Genomic DNA, 14,296 nt, shown 5'->3' on the forward strand with positions numbered 1-14,296 from the left:
AGATATCCTAAAAGTTTTTAGTAATGGCTCATCACCACTTTATTTCTTAAAGCTCCTGTGAAGAACTTTTGGTTTTAGTTGATTTTGGCGCCCCCTGTGGAACCTCCTCTCTCTTCACTGATCTTGTCGTGTATGTGTAAGAATATCAAACAGATCTCATCCTGCTTTCTTTTAACAATCAAACATTTCACTCGCTGTCAATCTTTGCCCTGGAACAATCTAGAAAAAAGGCAGATTTGGCGGCCCAAATCTCCCCCTGGGGATCAATAAAAGATTATCTTATCTTATCTTACAGAGTTAATTGCCTCGTCTGACACCGACCCCCCCGGCATTAAAAATAACTCTAAAGATATGACAAATGTTGTCACTGATGGTCTTGTTTGCTTCTGTAGAGGCATCAGTCTTCATTTCAGTCCCTTAACTCGTACAAAAGAAATGAATAACAACATAAAACCGCTCATATGTGGTACATGCAGTATGAGAAGTGGTAGCATTGATTCGAGCGCAAATCATAGCAATGTGGACCAAACTGTTCAAGGGTGCAAAACCATCTGAAACACAGCCCCTGAGAGGCTGTATAATCGCATCACATGGTCTCGATCAGCAGATTGTCACAGAAGCGTAGGTGTTTAAATTTCCCAGTCAGTTTAACTTTCTTTAACACGACTGTCAACATCCACATACTTAAAACAATTGCCACGCTGCAGCCTGAAGCTCCGGGGCACCTGATGAGCACTAATTGCTGTTTTTTTGGCGGTTTCCGTCAACAGCGGACTTTGTGGTGCAGGAAGTGTTTTATTTAGGTACCAAGCGGGCCTGTCTCTGTGTATCCTGTTATGTCTGCTCCTTTGACGCCTCTCAGCTGACACCATCAAGAAAGCTGCAGAACAAAAAACCACCGGGCAAAACAAAAACAGGCAGACTTTCATCCCTAATCTGTTTCTGCTTTCACGACGAACCATCACATCATCAGAATAGCATTTATATACAGGGGGGAATACTGCAATGTGAAAATATGTGGTCACACCCGAAAACAGAGCAGCCTTCAGGAACACTGATCAACAGACGAAGACTCCTTCAGTTTGTCATTCACAAACCGCACACACAACACGCCCTCACAAACACAGGAGTGCTGTCTTTTATTGCACTCCACAGTTTGATTCAGAAAGAAGGTGCAGTCCACCGAGCTAGAATGCTTCTCAGTGACACATGCACGTCTTGACCCCTGACCCAAAACAACAACTTTTCCTTGAGACGAAGTTTGACTGTTGAAAGTTTAAGATATCAATCTGCCATCAAATGTGCTTCATGGCACGTCCAACACTACATCGATGAAACGCTGAGACCTTCGGAAGCAGCTGAAGCTGCCTCACAACATCAGGCCATAACCATTTACAGCATTGATTGGCACTCCATGGACACCCAGTCCTTCCCAATGCCACACCAGCCCTGAATAGATCTTATATAGCAAATCATGTGACCACACCTTTCCGCCTCTTTTTGCTGATTGAAGACGGTGATGTGAGAATCGATTAAAAGCTCTAAAAGTGGATCTTTAAACTGAGCTTCACCAGACTGTGACTTTGTGGCATGGATTAGTTATGTTTTTTAATATGTATAACTTTAGCATCCTTTCAACTCATTATCAATGGAGCACCACTGGAGTTAACCCCCTTCTTTTATACAAGAATTGGACCTAAGCAGTGTGACGTAACCTTGGTTTTGTTAGCCATCGTTTTGCAACCTCAAGTCTGGTAGTTTTTTTTAAACCAGAGGTGACGATATTTGGACAAAAGGAGCTGGAGAGGACAGAAGAATTATAAGATTGAAAAACTGATAAGAAATGTGCAACTTGAATTCACCCTACAATTAGAAACACTGCAGGTTTAAAGCACGTCTACACTGGCGTCAGAGCCGAAGGCTATATGTCAGCCTCTCACATAGCAACTATATTGTAGCTGTAGTTATTGTAAGGTCAATGAATTCCCAGCCCTGGTTGAACAGATGCCTTATTAGTCAACTTACGGTCCCCTCACCTTTCACATGGTCTTCACAGCCAATCACCAGGTAAGAATGTCGATATGTAATGACTCCGCAAACCCGAGGAATGTTTACATCCAATGCCAGTGTATTTGAAATACTCACTTTTCACTGTATCAGCACGACAGCAACGATTATGTGCGTGTCTGTGACGGAGCGCAAACTCCAATCCAGTGTCAGACTCCCATCGACGATCCCTGCCTCCACATCTTCACTTTTTTTTTTGGTCCATTTTTTCCTTCATTTAAAGGACAGCTGAAAAGAGACAGGAAATATTGGGAGAAGAAAGTGGAGGATGTGTGTCGAACCTCCTGCGTGGAGGACTTTAGCCCCTGTATACACCTCAGGAATGGTGTTCAGACTCTCAAACCTTAAATGTGAAGCTCCACCCTTTGTGCCAACATGCATGAAAAGTCTTTAGAGTTCTCTGAGTAATCAGAAGTTGACTCTGACTTACATTTGTTGTGTGTGCTGCTGTTTCAAGGTCTAGAATTGACGCTACAGAATATTGTTGCTTACCTTCATTCTCTTCTGACAGATTTATGGATTGCATTGTTTTTGCACAACCCCGTCGCCTGACTGCATCTCTTCCTGGAAGTGAGCTCACTAAATACACGCTGCTGGCCACATGCTGAAGCCCCAGTGCTGGGATCAGTGGTGCTATAATAGCAGATGGTTGTGATGTTCTCAGCAGGGTGTTGGCTATTGGATTGTCTCGTTCTTGGAAGCGGGCTGACCTGAACACAGCCACGGGGGGAGTCTATGAGCGCGTTCGGTCGTCATTGGGCCCAATGTGCTGACCTCACACGCACGTGTGCGGAGGGAAAGGAAAGGTCACATACACAGTCAAAGGGTAACCTTTAGAAACATGCCACATCATGCATGTGTCGGGGTGAGGACATATGTTTTATAAAGTTTCGAGAATATTTGATGTGATGTTCCACCTGTCAATCAAACTGTGGCTTTAGTGGGAAGCCTTTGCACAGTTAAGTAGCTTTTTTGGCTGAGGGAGGTTTAGTGACAACCTGTCTGTGCACATTACATTTACTGGAAGAAAATGTGCATCTTTCTAAGCCCTGAATTACTAACAGGTACAAACAGTTTTGTGCTGTTGGGCTGTAATGGCTGCAACGTAATCCTTGGAGGCGGTGAGGTCCTGTTTCTGCCACCGTCATGGCTACAGAGATAGACCTTTTTTAAATAGTAAGATGCTTTTTGAAAGCATTTACAGCCATTATCTCGATCTCTGAAAGCCGGAAGACTCGACACGAACAAACAAATTAAACACCAATGTTCTTCTAAGTTATAAACACTGTTTTCGTCAGTGTGTCTGGTGGCTTTAAATGAGCAATGTAGCAGCTGCTGCTGATTAAAAAACACCTTCATTTTCAACAAACAGGTCTGTCTCTGTTGGGATCCTTTCTGTAAGAAAAATCAGAGCCTGTCAGTGGCAATTAAAACACTTTTAGGAAGTATTATAATCATGCGCATTTGCCCCAAATGTTTACATTGCAGCCATTACAGTCTGTGCTTTTAACCAGTGAGTCATGCAAACCAAATGTGCAAATGTGAAAAAGAGCCCAGATTTTAAAATAACGGAAATCCCATTTAAATATAGATAATAAAAATAAATGTCTTACTCAACCTGGGTCACAATTTCATAGCTTTGGCCACATTGGTGATGCAAACACAAAACATTCATCAGTGAATGTGTCTGCGGTAAAATGGTGAGGATTTGTGGAATCCTTCTGCATGGTTGGCCAGCACCCAAGGTTTATAACAACAAATGTAAGTCACCACTCAAGCCTCTTATACACTGCCATTTCAAGGTGCGATTATCACACCTCTGTTGTGTTTCGTCTTCGATGTAAAGAGCAAAGAGGCGGAATGGTGGGGCGAACTCGCTCCGCCTCTGGGCCGGCATCAGACGTAGTAACAGAGGCGAAAAGGAGCGGAGCCGGCACGGCGGAACAGCAGCTTATAAAGGGCTTCAGATATCACAACTCTTACATTAACATTTGTAACTATTAGTTAGAGCAAGAGCAAACTGAGTATCTAATTTGGTCTGATTCTACATCTCTGCTCTCTTTGGTGCGCTCATGTTTTGGTTTACCTCCTAAAAAGGTGGTTCTGTAATCTGGATAAATTGTTTAAACTTGTCTCAATCCAGTCTGTAATAAAGAACAACACATGTAAATACACATTTAAAAAGTAAAGCCAACAATAACAGTGTTATGAGATGTAGTGCAGCCCTGTTTTTTAGACAGTAGACAGACCTCCCCTGCCTCTTACCTCCCTAGACGCCAGCTCGATGCCAGTGCAGAGGGAGTCTGGACCGCTATGAGTCAATTGACCTGTCAGAAGGATCAACCTTGGGTTTAGTTCCTTTCGGTCCGAAGCTGTCGTGATCGATACCAGCAGGCTTTAAACGGCGAAGTCAAGGTCACAGAGGCAGGGATGGTGAGTCATTGTAAAACATGAGGTGCAGTCAAGGTGCCACATTCAGAATGTATATTTAACTCTGCCCGCGCTCACACATAAGTGCACACATTGTGAAACATGAGGCCGAGTCAAGGTCACGCTCATGAGAGGACATATCACATATGTATTTTATGACAGCAGAACATGGCTGTAAATGATATGTGTGGAGGTGTCGTGTTGGAAACGCTGGACAGCGCTCAGGGCTGCTGAATGGATTAGGCTTAATTATGTCTGTCTGGCGGTGTATGACATGCAAATTCAATTCATTTGTTGGGTGCTGTGTCCTTTATTCTCGACCTGAGTGGAGAGCTGGACTGAGCAGCTTACTTACACACACAATACATAAGATAGCTGTGTTTTAGGGGGGTTCATATTTTAGGAGAACAACATTTTTTAAACCTTTTCTTTATTTTTTTCTTGCAAAATCTTTTAAATTAAAGTCTGATGAGAAAAGGAGCCTACTTCTTGCTTGATTTATGACCTTAATTAACATTTTCCTGTTGAGTTTATGGTTTTAATAACCGGTTTTAGGCCTTCTTCAATACAGCGCAATGTTCATTTTGTCAACTATGCTCCCACTTAAATAAAATAAATAGTCATTAAAGCAGGGTGTGCTTTAGTCTGGGGTAAAAGACTCTCTGAGGAGTCGTTTATTTGTTTGAATCAGTTTTTGCTCACCAAATTGGCATCAATTTAACAGTCATAAATTACTGACACACCTTGCTAATTAAGCTAGCACTAGTTTAGCTGATGACTTAGCCTTTGCTATTCTTTACAGCTACACAATATAGTCCAAATATAATTTTTTTCTATTTTTTATTTTGGTTTATTTTCAATAGACAAAACAAGATAGAAAATAAAAGCACCATCAAAATTCTTCGTACTAAACCGAGAGGGCGTAGGCAGAAGCTGAAGCTTATTAACACCTGCCCCTCTTACCTTACAGAATCATAATCATCACAAAAAAAATTTTGATCCTGATTAGTGTACTGCATGTTTTAATGTTTTCAGATCTAGTATATGGTCGCCTCTGCCTCCATAAATCCAACATGTAGATTTTCAAAATGCCCAAATAAAGGCTTAAAAACGGCAGTCCGCAGTAACCAGTAAGTTACATCATGTTGGCTACGTTTGTTCTTATATTCAGTGTAGTCGCCCGCTGAGAAAAATACCTACAGCTGCAAAACGTTTGTTGGACGTTCATGCTTAGTTTGTCTGTTGTTTGGTGCTCTGCAGGATATTTAACCTGGGGTTTATCAGAGATCCTTTTTGCTCGAACAGCTTCCAGAATTAAACAGCAAGAATGAACAAAAACAGTTCAAACTTCAACGTAAAGCTAAAACAATGAGCCTTAAGTCACAATAAAGTCTTCATAGCACATTAAACCTACTAATTTGATTTATGGTTCTTATAAAAATAAAGATTACTGCAGCTTTAAATCCAATTTTCATGTAATCTAAAAGTAAATATATAAGACTACGAATCTGCTAAGCCAGTCATTGCTAGCTGCAAGCTAGTTTTGGATACTTGGTGCCAGATGCACATTTGGGCTGCTCACAAAAGTATTAAGGTTTTATACCCAGCTCTAGTTTCAGTTACATCACTCGCATCCCGTCCAAACCACTGAATCCACTCCTTTAATCCCTCGGACCTTTTTTTTTACACGAGTAAAACAGATGCTACATATTTTATTTACAAATCACAACAGAGCAAATGTGTTGCACATCCATCCATTCAAGCGTGTAACCCCCTCGGTTACTCCTCGTGCTGAAGTGAAGTGAAAGCAGAACAGACTTGACTCTGTGATCCTCCAGTGCGGAGGAAGCAGATTCAACAACACGCTGAATTCCTCCGAGAGCCCGTTTGAGTACATTCACATTATGTAAGTGTCTTCACAGCGTATGAGATAAGCCTTCAGAGATGGAAGTAATCAGTTTCCTGTGAAGCAATCTGCCTTTCAGCCTTGGAAAGTGTCGTAATCAGGTTCCTACAGCGGTGTAACCTTTACATTGCTTTATTATGGCAACCTGAGAGGCGCTAGCACTCCTGTTAGCACTTTTATAATGTAGAAGTCGACTTAAAGGGACGCTTCTTCTCCTGGTTCTGGAGTTACATCTTCATGTTACTGGGATGTGCTCTCAAAGAACCCACAAAAACACACACATCGCCCAGAGTTCAAAAGGTCAAACTCCCCCGTGATTCCTGGAAGTTCTGTCTTCCTGCAGGCGTGTGAGGCAGCCTGACACATTCTGTTCTCCGCGGCTGAATCTCAGGACAAAACGACTAATTAGCTGCATCATGATCTCATCCAAACCAGCGGCCCCAGTGCAAAGGGAACACACACACACACACACAGACACACACCCTCTGTTGTCATGGAGATGGAATGGTTTCAAAATGATGGAATCTCTGCTTGAGCATAACATTCAGCTGAATTGGGTGTAGGCAGGGGACAAAATGATAGGCCCCGTACACATGCATCCTCCATAGACCCCTGCCCTCACTGACAGCTATTCATTATTTGGGCCCTCTGTACTTACTACCCCTTTTCCCCCCAGTCCACCACCCCTGGGTGTCGGGTTTAAACCTTTTCATACACCAATCAAATGAAAAATTGCACCATGTGAACGATTTGACCCGATTACATCCTGACTGCAGCCTTCTGCGCATGCCCTCCGTCTTGATGTCAACGTGTCGTTTCAAAGAATGGCGGCATCTAAGTTGAACTGGACAACCTCGGAGAGCATGCTTTCAATTCAAACATTAAGAGAGCGTAATATTATCGGACGGCTGGATACAGCCGATACATTGATGGCTGATACGTTGGTGTCATGGCAGACTACTGCGCTGAACAGACTATAGATCTCCATCTTGACCTGATTTCAAACATGCAGAACCGAATGTGCGCTTGTCACGGCAGTAAACACCAGATCGTAATGGATCACACCCCATGAAATCTTCAATGAGAAAGACAAAAAAGTGTGCGTGTAAACCCAACTATCGATGCACTTTTCCCATTTATAACAAGTCATTTGAGTGAATCCACGTTGCTTATAGGTTTATATTTTACTTGGGAAGTGGAAGCTAGCTTGTAATACCTGGAGACAGTCGAGTAGCGGTTGTAGAGACTGAGGGCTGTGGCGTTTTAGCGGGAAACTAAAAAACAAACTTTAAAAAGAGCCGATTCAGTGCTGTGGTGCTCCCATTAACACAGAGTCACAGCAGAAGGAAGAGAAGCGTTGGCCGACTCTCTGGCAGTTTTGACGGCTTATGACGAGACTGTAAGAACATCAGATAGTCCTGTAACTCTGATTTCAACCTGTCAAAGAGTTTGAAATGTATGGCGTCACAGAGTAACATAGGGAGTACTAACCCATGGTTTAATGTTTTTTTTTAACGCAGATTTAATTTAGTTTCAGTTTGACTCCATTCTACAGACTAGAAAAGGTTAGGGTTCATCACAAGGAGTAGAGAAAGAATACATACCAGGTAGAGAATCCCACTTTTCACTCGGTTGCTGACCTGTTGTTTCTGTCAGAGCAAACATGAAAGTGAACGTCACTCCCCGCTCCATTACCCTCGATTTCCCGACATCCACATCCGGTTGCTTCCTTTCCTCGACCTCCCACTGCCTGTTAACACATTAATAAGGGATTAGGGAAAGATGGAGGGAAGAGAGCAAAGAGAAAGGGATGAGAGGAGGCAGCTTTGACTGTTGCCATTAGCAGTGAGGGAGGAAACTGGAAGAGCATCTTTCGTCTTCCTCTCACATATGTAATGCTCCAAGCTCTCAACGTTTGATCTGCATTTGAAGTTGGCCTGCCTGTTACAGTCGTATCAAATGCTTCGGTTGGCCATCACTGTTAAAAGGATGCTTTCTGGGTGCTTTGGTGCCATAAATGATGAATAGGCACCAACCCCTGCTCCTATGGACTCTGCTGCTGAGCTGCTTAAACAACTGACTTATAATACAGTAAGAAGAGGAGTCTAAGTGCCAACTGGCAGCGCAGGTATAAATATACAGGGGATTTTAAACGAGCTGACAGGAAGCTGCACTCAGGCGTCTGGGCGAGGATTTCTGTCTCCATCTCCTGCAGGTCTCTGGATCATTTTATAGATAACAGCTGTTTTCTATTACTTTGGGGCAAGACTGATTCTCAAGTCATCTGAAACAAGTCAGAGCAAATGAGTGTAGTCTGAAGTTTTTGACAAGCCTTAGGTCTGTCAAAGAAGTCTCAAGTCAAAGCCTAGGTCTACCAGTGGAGTCTGGGAAGTTCAGTCCTTCGAGGCGGGTCCCAGCTAAGTATCAAGTCATTCAAGACAAGTTTCTAGTCTTTCCAGTTAAGTTCAAATCAACTCTAGAGTCTGAAAAAGTCTGATATCATTCATGTTCAGCTTAATATAAATTCTGAGGTCAAGTCTCAAGTCTATCAGAAAGAGTCGAGTCAAGTCCCAAGTCATTTCTGACAAGTACAGTCTAAAGTCTTTTAAGTAGGTCCCAAATCACTCAAGACAATTACACGACTCTAAAGTCTTAAGTCCAGTTTTAGGTCTCTCAACGCACACCAAAGACAAGTCCCAACTCATTTAAGATGAGTCAAATCTCTCGTCTTTCAGTGCCAAGTCCTGATCAAGTATCTTCTTTAAGTCAAATTTAAGTGTAGTGTACGTCAAGTTTCAAAGTATCAGAGACAAGTTCAAGTGTAGCCCAGTCGGTAGAGCAGACGCCCCATGTACCGAGGCAAAGTCTGAAGCATCGGCCGTGTGTTGGACCCCAACTTGTGGCCCTTTGGTGCATGTCATCCCCACTCTCTTGCCATATCTCGTCACTCCTCACTGTACAATCCAATAAAGAAGGCCAAGAAATACTCTTAAAAACAAAATCTAGGATCAATCTAAAGTCTTTCAAAGTAACCCTCAAATCATTCTAGACGGTTAAAAGTCTATTCTTATGTCTGGCAGTGCATGTCTCAACTCAAGTCGTGGGTCTCCGAGCATGCCTCAGGTTTAGTGTCATCCCTTTTGAGTCCAAGTCAAGTTCCGAGTCAAGATACAACTCAAGACAAGTCTCATGGGGACGGTCTGGTTCAAGTCAAATCTTAAGTCTGGAAAAAGTCTGGAAAAAGTCATGAAGTCTTTAAAGCAATGTCTCATGGCATTTGAGATTTAGAAGTCAATCACTGTAATTTTGACATTGTTCAGGGATTTCATGAACTCCACTTTGAAGCTTCAAGATGCAACTTCAGGTAGTCTGGAGGAAACCAAGTCTCACAGCACTCAAAGTGTGTAAGACCATGGCTTTGTTGCAAAGGCTGCACACATTAGCTCAGATACATGCTGAAAACTACAACACTCCATTCAAGATCCACCCTGGTCCAGCCACAGTGTTATCTGAAGGCCTGTATTTAGTATCAGAAATAGATTTTATGACTTTATGTCTTAGAATGATTGGGAAAATGTTTTATAGTGAACCACGTTAAAGGAATGGCGCTGTAAAGAATGCTTCCCCGTAAAAAACTTGCTGAATGTTGGTGCCAAATTCTGATTTTGACTCTTAAATAGCAAAAGAGCAGTTGGGAATCTCCTCTTTCTGGGTTTATTTATGCATCTCATCCATCCATTCAACCACCCACTCATCCATCCATTCAACCACCCACTCATCCATCCATCCGTCCTTTCCCGGTTCCTGGTGTTCATCAGCCCCGGTCATTATCTCACTGTTGACAGGTTGCCAGACATCTGAACCGGATGTAAGAGAGCCGGCAGCAGCCACTGGAAAGTATGTTGTCCACTTCCTGAGAAAACAGTCCTGCTTGTATTGTTGTGGTCGTTTTATTAGCGTGTCCTGTAAGGGCTTGATAAAGAAGCGAAAGTGCAAATACGACATAAAGGTTGTCCAACGTATCAGTCAAAGGGGATTAAAGGGTGGGAGAGTTGGATTGTTACGCAACAAGTAGGAAAATGTTGAGGTTTCTGTTTGGGAAGGAAACATCAGAATGTTGTAAACCTTAAATCTCCACCATGAGTGTGCTGTATGTCCTCTCACTCCCTTTTAAATTCCTTTAATCCCTGCATGCATCAGCTTATCTCACAACTTCACAACAAGAGAGTGCCTCTATACCAAAAGAAAAAGAAGAACTCAATGTGTAAAAAGTAAAGAGAGTTAAATAAATCACCCTGATTCAGGTTGCAGAGCATTCTGGGAATTTTTCTTTACCATTCCTTTTAGCTGTGTCCTAGTTCAGGTGCTGCATCCTTCAGTTTAGAAGGCTCCTTCAGATACGGCTGATAAATGCGCCCTCCTTTTCCTGGGCAGCGAAGGATCCTATCCATCCATCCATCTATCCGTCAACAACAAAAGGGGCTTTGACACAAATTCTCTTTAAGCTAATAAGTTAAGTCACGTGACATTAGTTATAATAGCTAATTAGCCCTCTAGCTACCTGTTGCTATGTGACAGGAGCCGCGGCTGGTGACGCGCGGTTAAGGGCGGGAACAGCTGGTGACGCAAACAGGAAATCCTCCGTAGACCAGACCGTCTGATTTCAGGTCGGCCTTAGCGTCTGCACAGGCCACGAATGACTCATCCAACCAGACCGCATCCTTCGAAGGATGCAGTCTCTGAAAAAGCACCGTGTGGAGAGCGGTTTGGAGACATCCCAGGAACCTGGTAGCTCATTTTGGCAGCGCACACGGCCCCTACACAGCGGCTGATTCCTCGCCACATTGGCTTGGATTCAGCTTTGGTCGATTGGTTCTTCCCCATATTTTCAGTCTATCTGAAGCTGTCCTACTACGTGAAATAACTTTTTTGACAACCCTTGAAAGTTGGTTCTGTTGGCTTGAACTTTGTATTTAATTCTTCGAGCTTTGGCCCTACATAGAGGAAGAACCCCACTCTGCAACCGTTCCTGGGTGTGTCACCATTCTGTAGGATGTGTGTTGAGGGTGTGTGTGATTTAATCCACGTTTTGTACTTGTGTCACCTCATACCGTCTCACATTCCTGCAAGGATGCATGTGTTACTGTGTGACCTCACCTAGATGACACCAATGTGTCTTACCTCATACTTTAACACATCACTGCCAGGTTGAGACAGTGTGTGTGTGTGTGTGTGCATGGAAGTTCACTGAGCCGTCCCATCGTATAACACCAACCAGCGAAAACATTCCCTCATTTATCTTCCCCGTCAGCTCCTACAAAAGGAAAGAACAGACGGGAAAGAACGGAGGGGTATTGTTTTTACTAAAGGAGTGGAAAAATAAAGCGAGTGTTCCCCCCTCAGGGTGTGGCCGGTCAGTGATGTCATGCCGTTGCCACGGTAACAGTGTAATCATTGTGTGTGTACGAGAGGAGAGGGTGATTTGGAGTTCCTGTCATGTATTGTTAAGAGCCAGACAAATAGACACAGTCCAGCCTTTACACACACACACACACACACACACGTGCGCGTGTTAATAACACACCCATTCTAACAGCGTGATGTTATTGGCTCTTAAAGCAAGTTCAGGAAAACAATCAGACGAGTCCGACTGGATCTGCTCAACACAAAACCGTCTCTTCTTTTTACTACTTCTACAAACAAATGTCTATAAATAGGTGTGTGTTTGTGCGTGATGTGTGTTTTATACTGTAGTAAAGTAAGATGGAGTTAATTGCAACACAACGTGACCTGTTCAAGACGGGCAGCAGCACAGTTTGGGCAAACAATGAGCAGCCATACATAGAAACATGACTACAACACAATAAAAGACGGGAAATATCTGTCAGAGTCGACCAGAATCATAAATATATCAGGCAGAGCATCGACAGCCAGATGTTTCTGCCTCCAAGATATTCAAAATGACCTTAAAAGCGTCCAATGAGACCAGTTCCTGTAATGCATTCGAAGGTAGCATACCTGAAATAGACTATGAAAAGAATATGCCAGTGTTTTACTCTACATGTGGACAAAGCAGACCATCCAACACGTGCATACAGCAAACTGTGATGAGTGAGGGCTTTAAAATTAGTGATGAAGCTCAATGCTCCATGATACACAGCGTCCAGAGCATCCATCCATCCATTATGTACACCGCTTATCCTGCTCAGGGTCACGGAAGGGATGGAGCCCTACCCGGCTGTCATTGGGCGAGAGGCGGGGTACACATTCACGCCAACAATTTTAGAATCATCGATGAACCTAACGAGCATGTCTTTGGACTGTGGGAGGAAGCCGGAGTACCCGGAGGGAACCCACGCATGCACGGGAAGAACATGCAGACTCCACACAGAAAGGCCCACTACTTCCGAACAGGGGTTCAAACCAGGAACCTTCTAGCTGCGCTAACCACTGCACCACTGTGCAGCCCTAAATCATAATATGATGTATAATATTATTTTATTTGTACTCAGGTACAGCTAAATGCTAACTCCAGTATGCTAACATGCTTATAATGACATTGTAAACATGCTGTTGTTTAGCAGGTGATTCATGTATTCAGGCATACATTTTTATCTAATTGTGTCTCTTCTTTATCCTCTCTTTGGTCCATCCTTTCCTGTCCCAATTCCCCCCTCCCCATCCCGCAGTATGTGGTGTTGAACTGGCCCAGGGAGGCTTCTTCGTGCGGCAGGGTGAATACATCTGCACTCTGGACTACCAGCGAATGTACGGCACTCGCTGCTTCAGCTGCCAGGACTTCATCGAGGGGGAGGTGGTGTCCGCCCTGGGCAAGACCTACCACCCCCGCTGCTTCGTCTGCGCCTCCTGCAAGTAAGATACAGGGATCTGGGCTCCTGAGGTGTAGATGCCAGTGTATACAACTATAATACACATACGTACATCAACATAGGAAAGCACATGAATGTCCCTGCAAGTCATCGTCACCTGTTCCCAGCCATCTGCCTGCTTTTACTGACAACGTGAATGTGTGTGTGAACTCATCTACCTATCCAAAAGGGGACTTTAGTGTTCACAACAGTGTTCAACAGGGGACCAATGAGCCAAAAGGGGACATTTTTAAGATCCCTTGTTTTAAATCAAGCAAAAATCTTTTCCATAACCCTGCTGTTGTTTTTAACTCACTTCAGTCAGTGATGTATCTGTGTTTGTGTGCGTGTGGGAGTGAGGGACCCGTGCTGTGTGTCAGGCCTCGGAAAGTAATGCAAGCCTCTCTCAGGCAGGAATTCTGAGTGCGTAGTCAATCAGTGCGGGCCACTTAGCCCATTCCCCCAGCTAGTGTTAACTGCCTTTTGAACTGGGTGCGGGTTTCCTATGCGTGTGTTTGTCCATAACCGTGATCCCTTTACTGAACCTGAGATCAGAATGTTCCAGAGAGGCCTTTGAGGGTTCGTAACGTGTTTATCCACACTCCTTTTCTCCTCTCACAACAAATATCTCTTTTGTGGTGGCATAACACACAGGCTTATTGTGCAGGATATAAAAATAGAGCCGAGAGAAAGAGCGAAAGTACTGCTTCAGACGCTGCTGTGTGTGTGTGTGTGTGTGTGTGTGTGTGTGTGTGTGTGGTAGTCGCAGAGCTGTATTGATCATCAATAATTCATCAATCGTAATCCAGCTCTGTTTTTCACTCTCACTGTCTGGGTTTCTCGGTCTGTCTTCACGTGTGAGTCTCTTGCCTGCAGGTACTTTCTGCTTTACAATTCACCTGCAATAATACAGAATGTATTGATAATTCAACGTATAAAAGTAGTGGACATAGTCTCCAGGTCTGGTGCAAGCTAGTGCATTAGCTTGTTTTTTTGCTAACCCCTAACTCCTCTCCAGCTCCAA

General features: G+C 43.6%; 1 protein-coding gene across 1 annotated transcript in view; it reads left to right on the forward strand.

Annotated features, from left to right (window-relative positions):
• Window positions 1-14,296, forward strand: part of ablim2 (actin binding LIM protein family, member 2) — a 72,860-nt gene that overhangs the window by 18,364 nt on the left and 40,200 nt on the right. The window contains exon 3 of the mRNA XM_069672328.1: window positions 13,093-13,276. Coding sequence (XP_069528429.1) covers window positions 13,093-13,276 — 184 coding nt within the window. The remainder of the gene's footprint in view (window positions 1-13,092; window positions 13,277-14,296) is intronic.

This window comes from Semicossyphus pulcher, unplaced genomic scaffold, assembly GCF_022749685.1.
Source record: "Semicossyphus pulcher isolate SPU_LCO1_2020_fin unplaced genomic scaffold, fSemPul1.0.p SCAF_21, whole genome shotgun sequence".
NCBI lineage: Eukaryota > Metazoa > Chordata > Actinopteri > Labriformes > Labridae > Semicossyphus > Semicossyphus pulcher.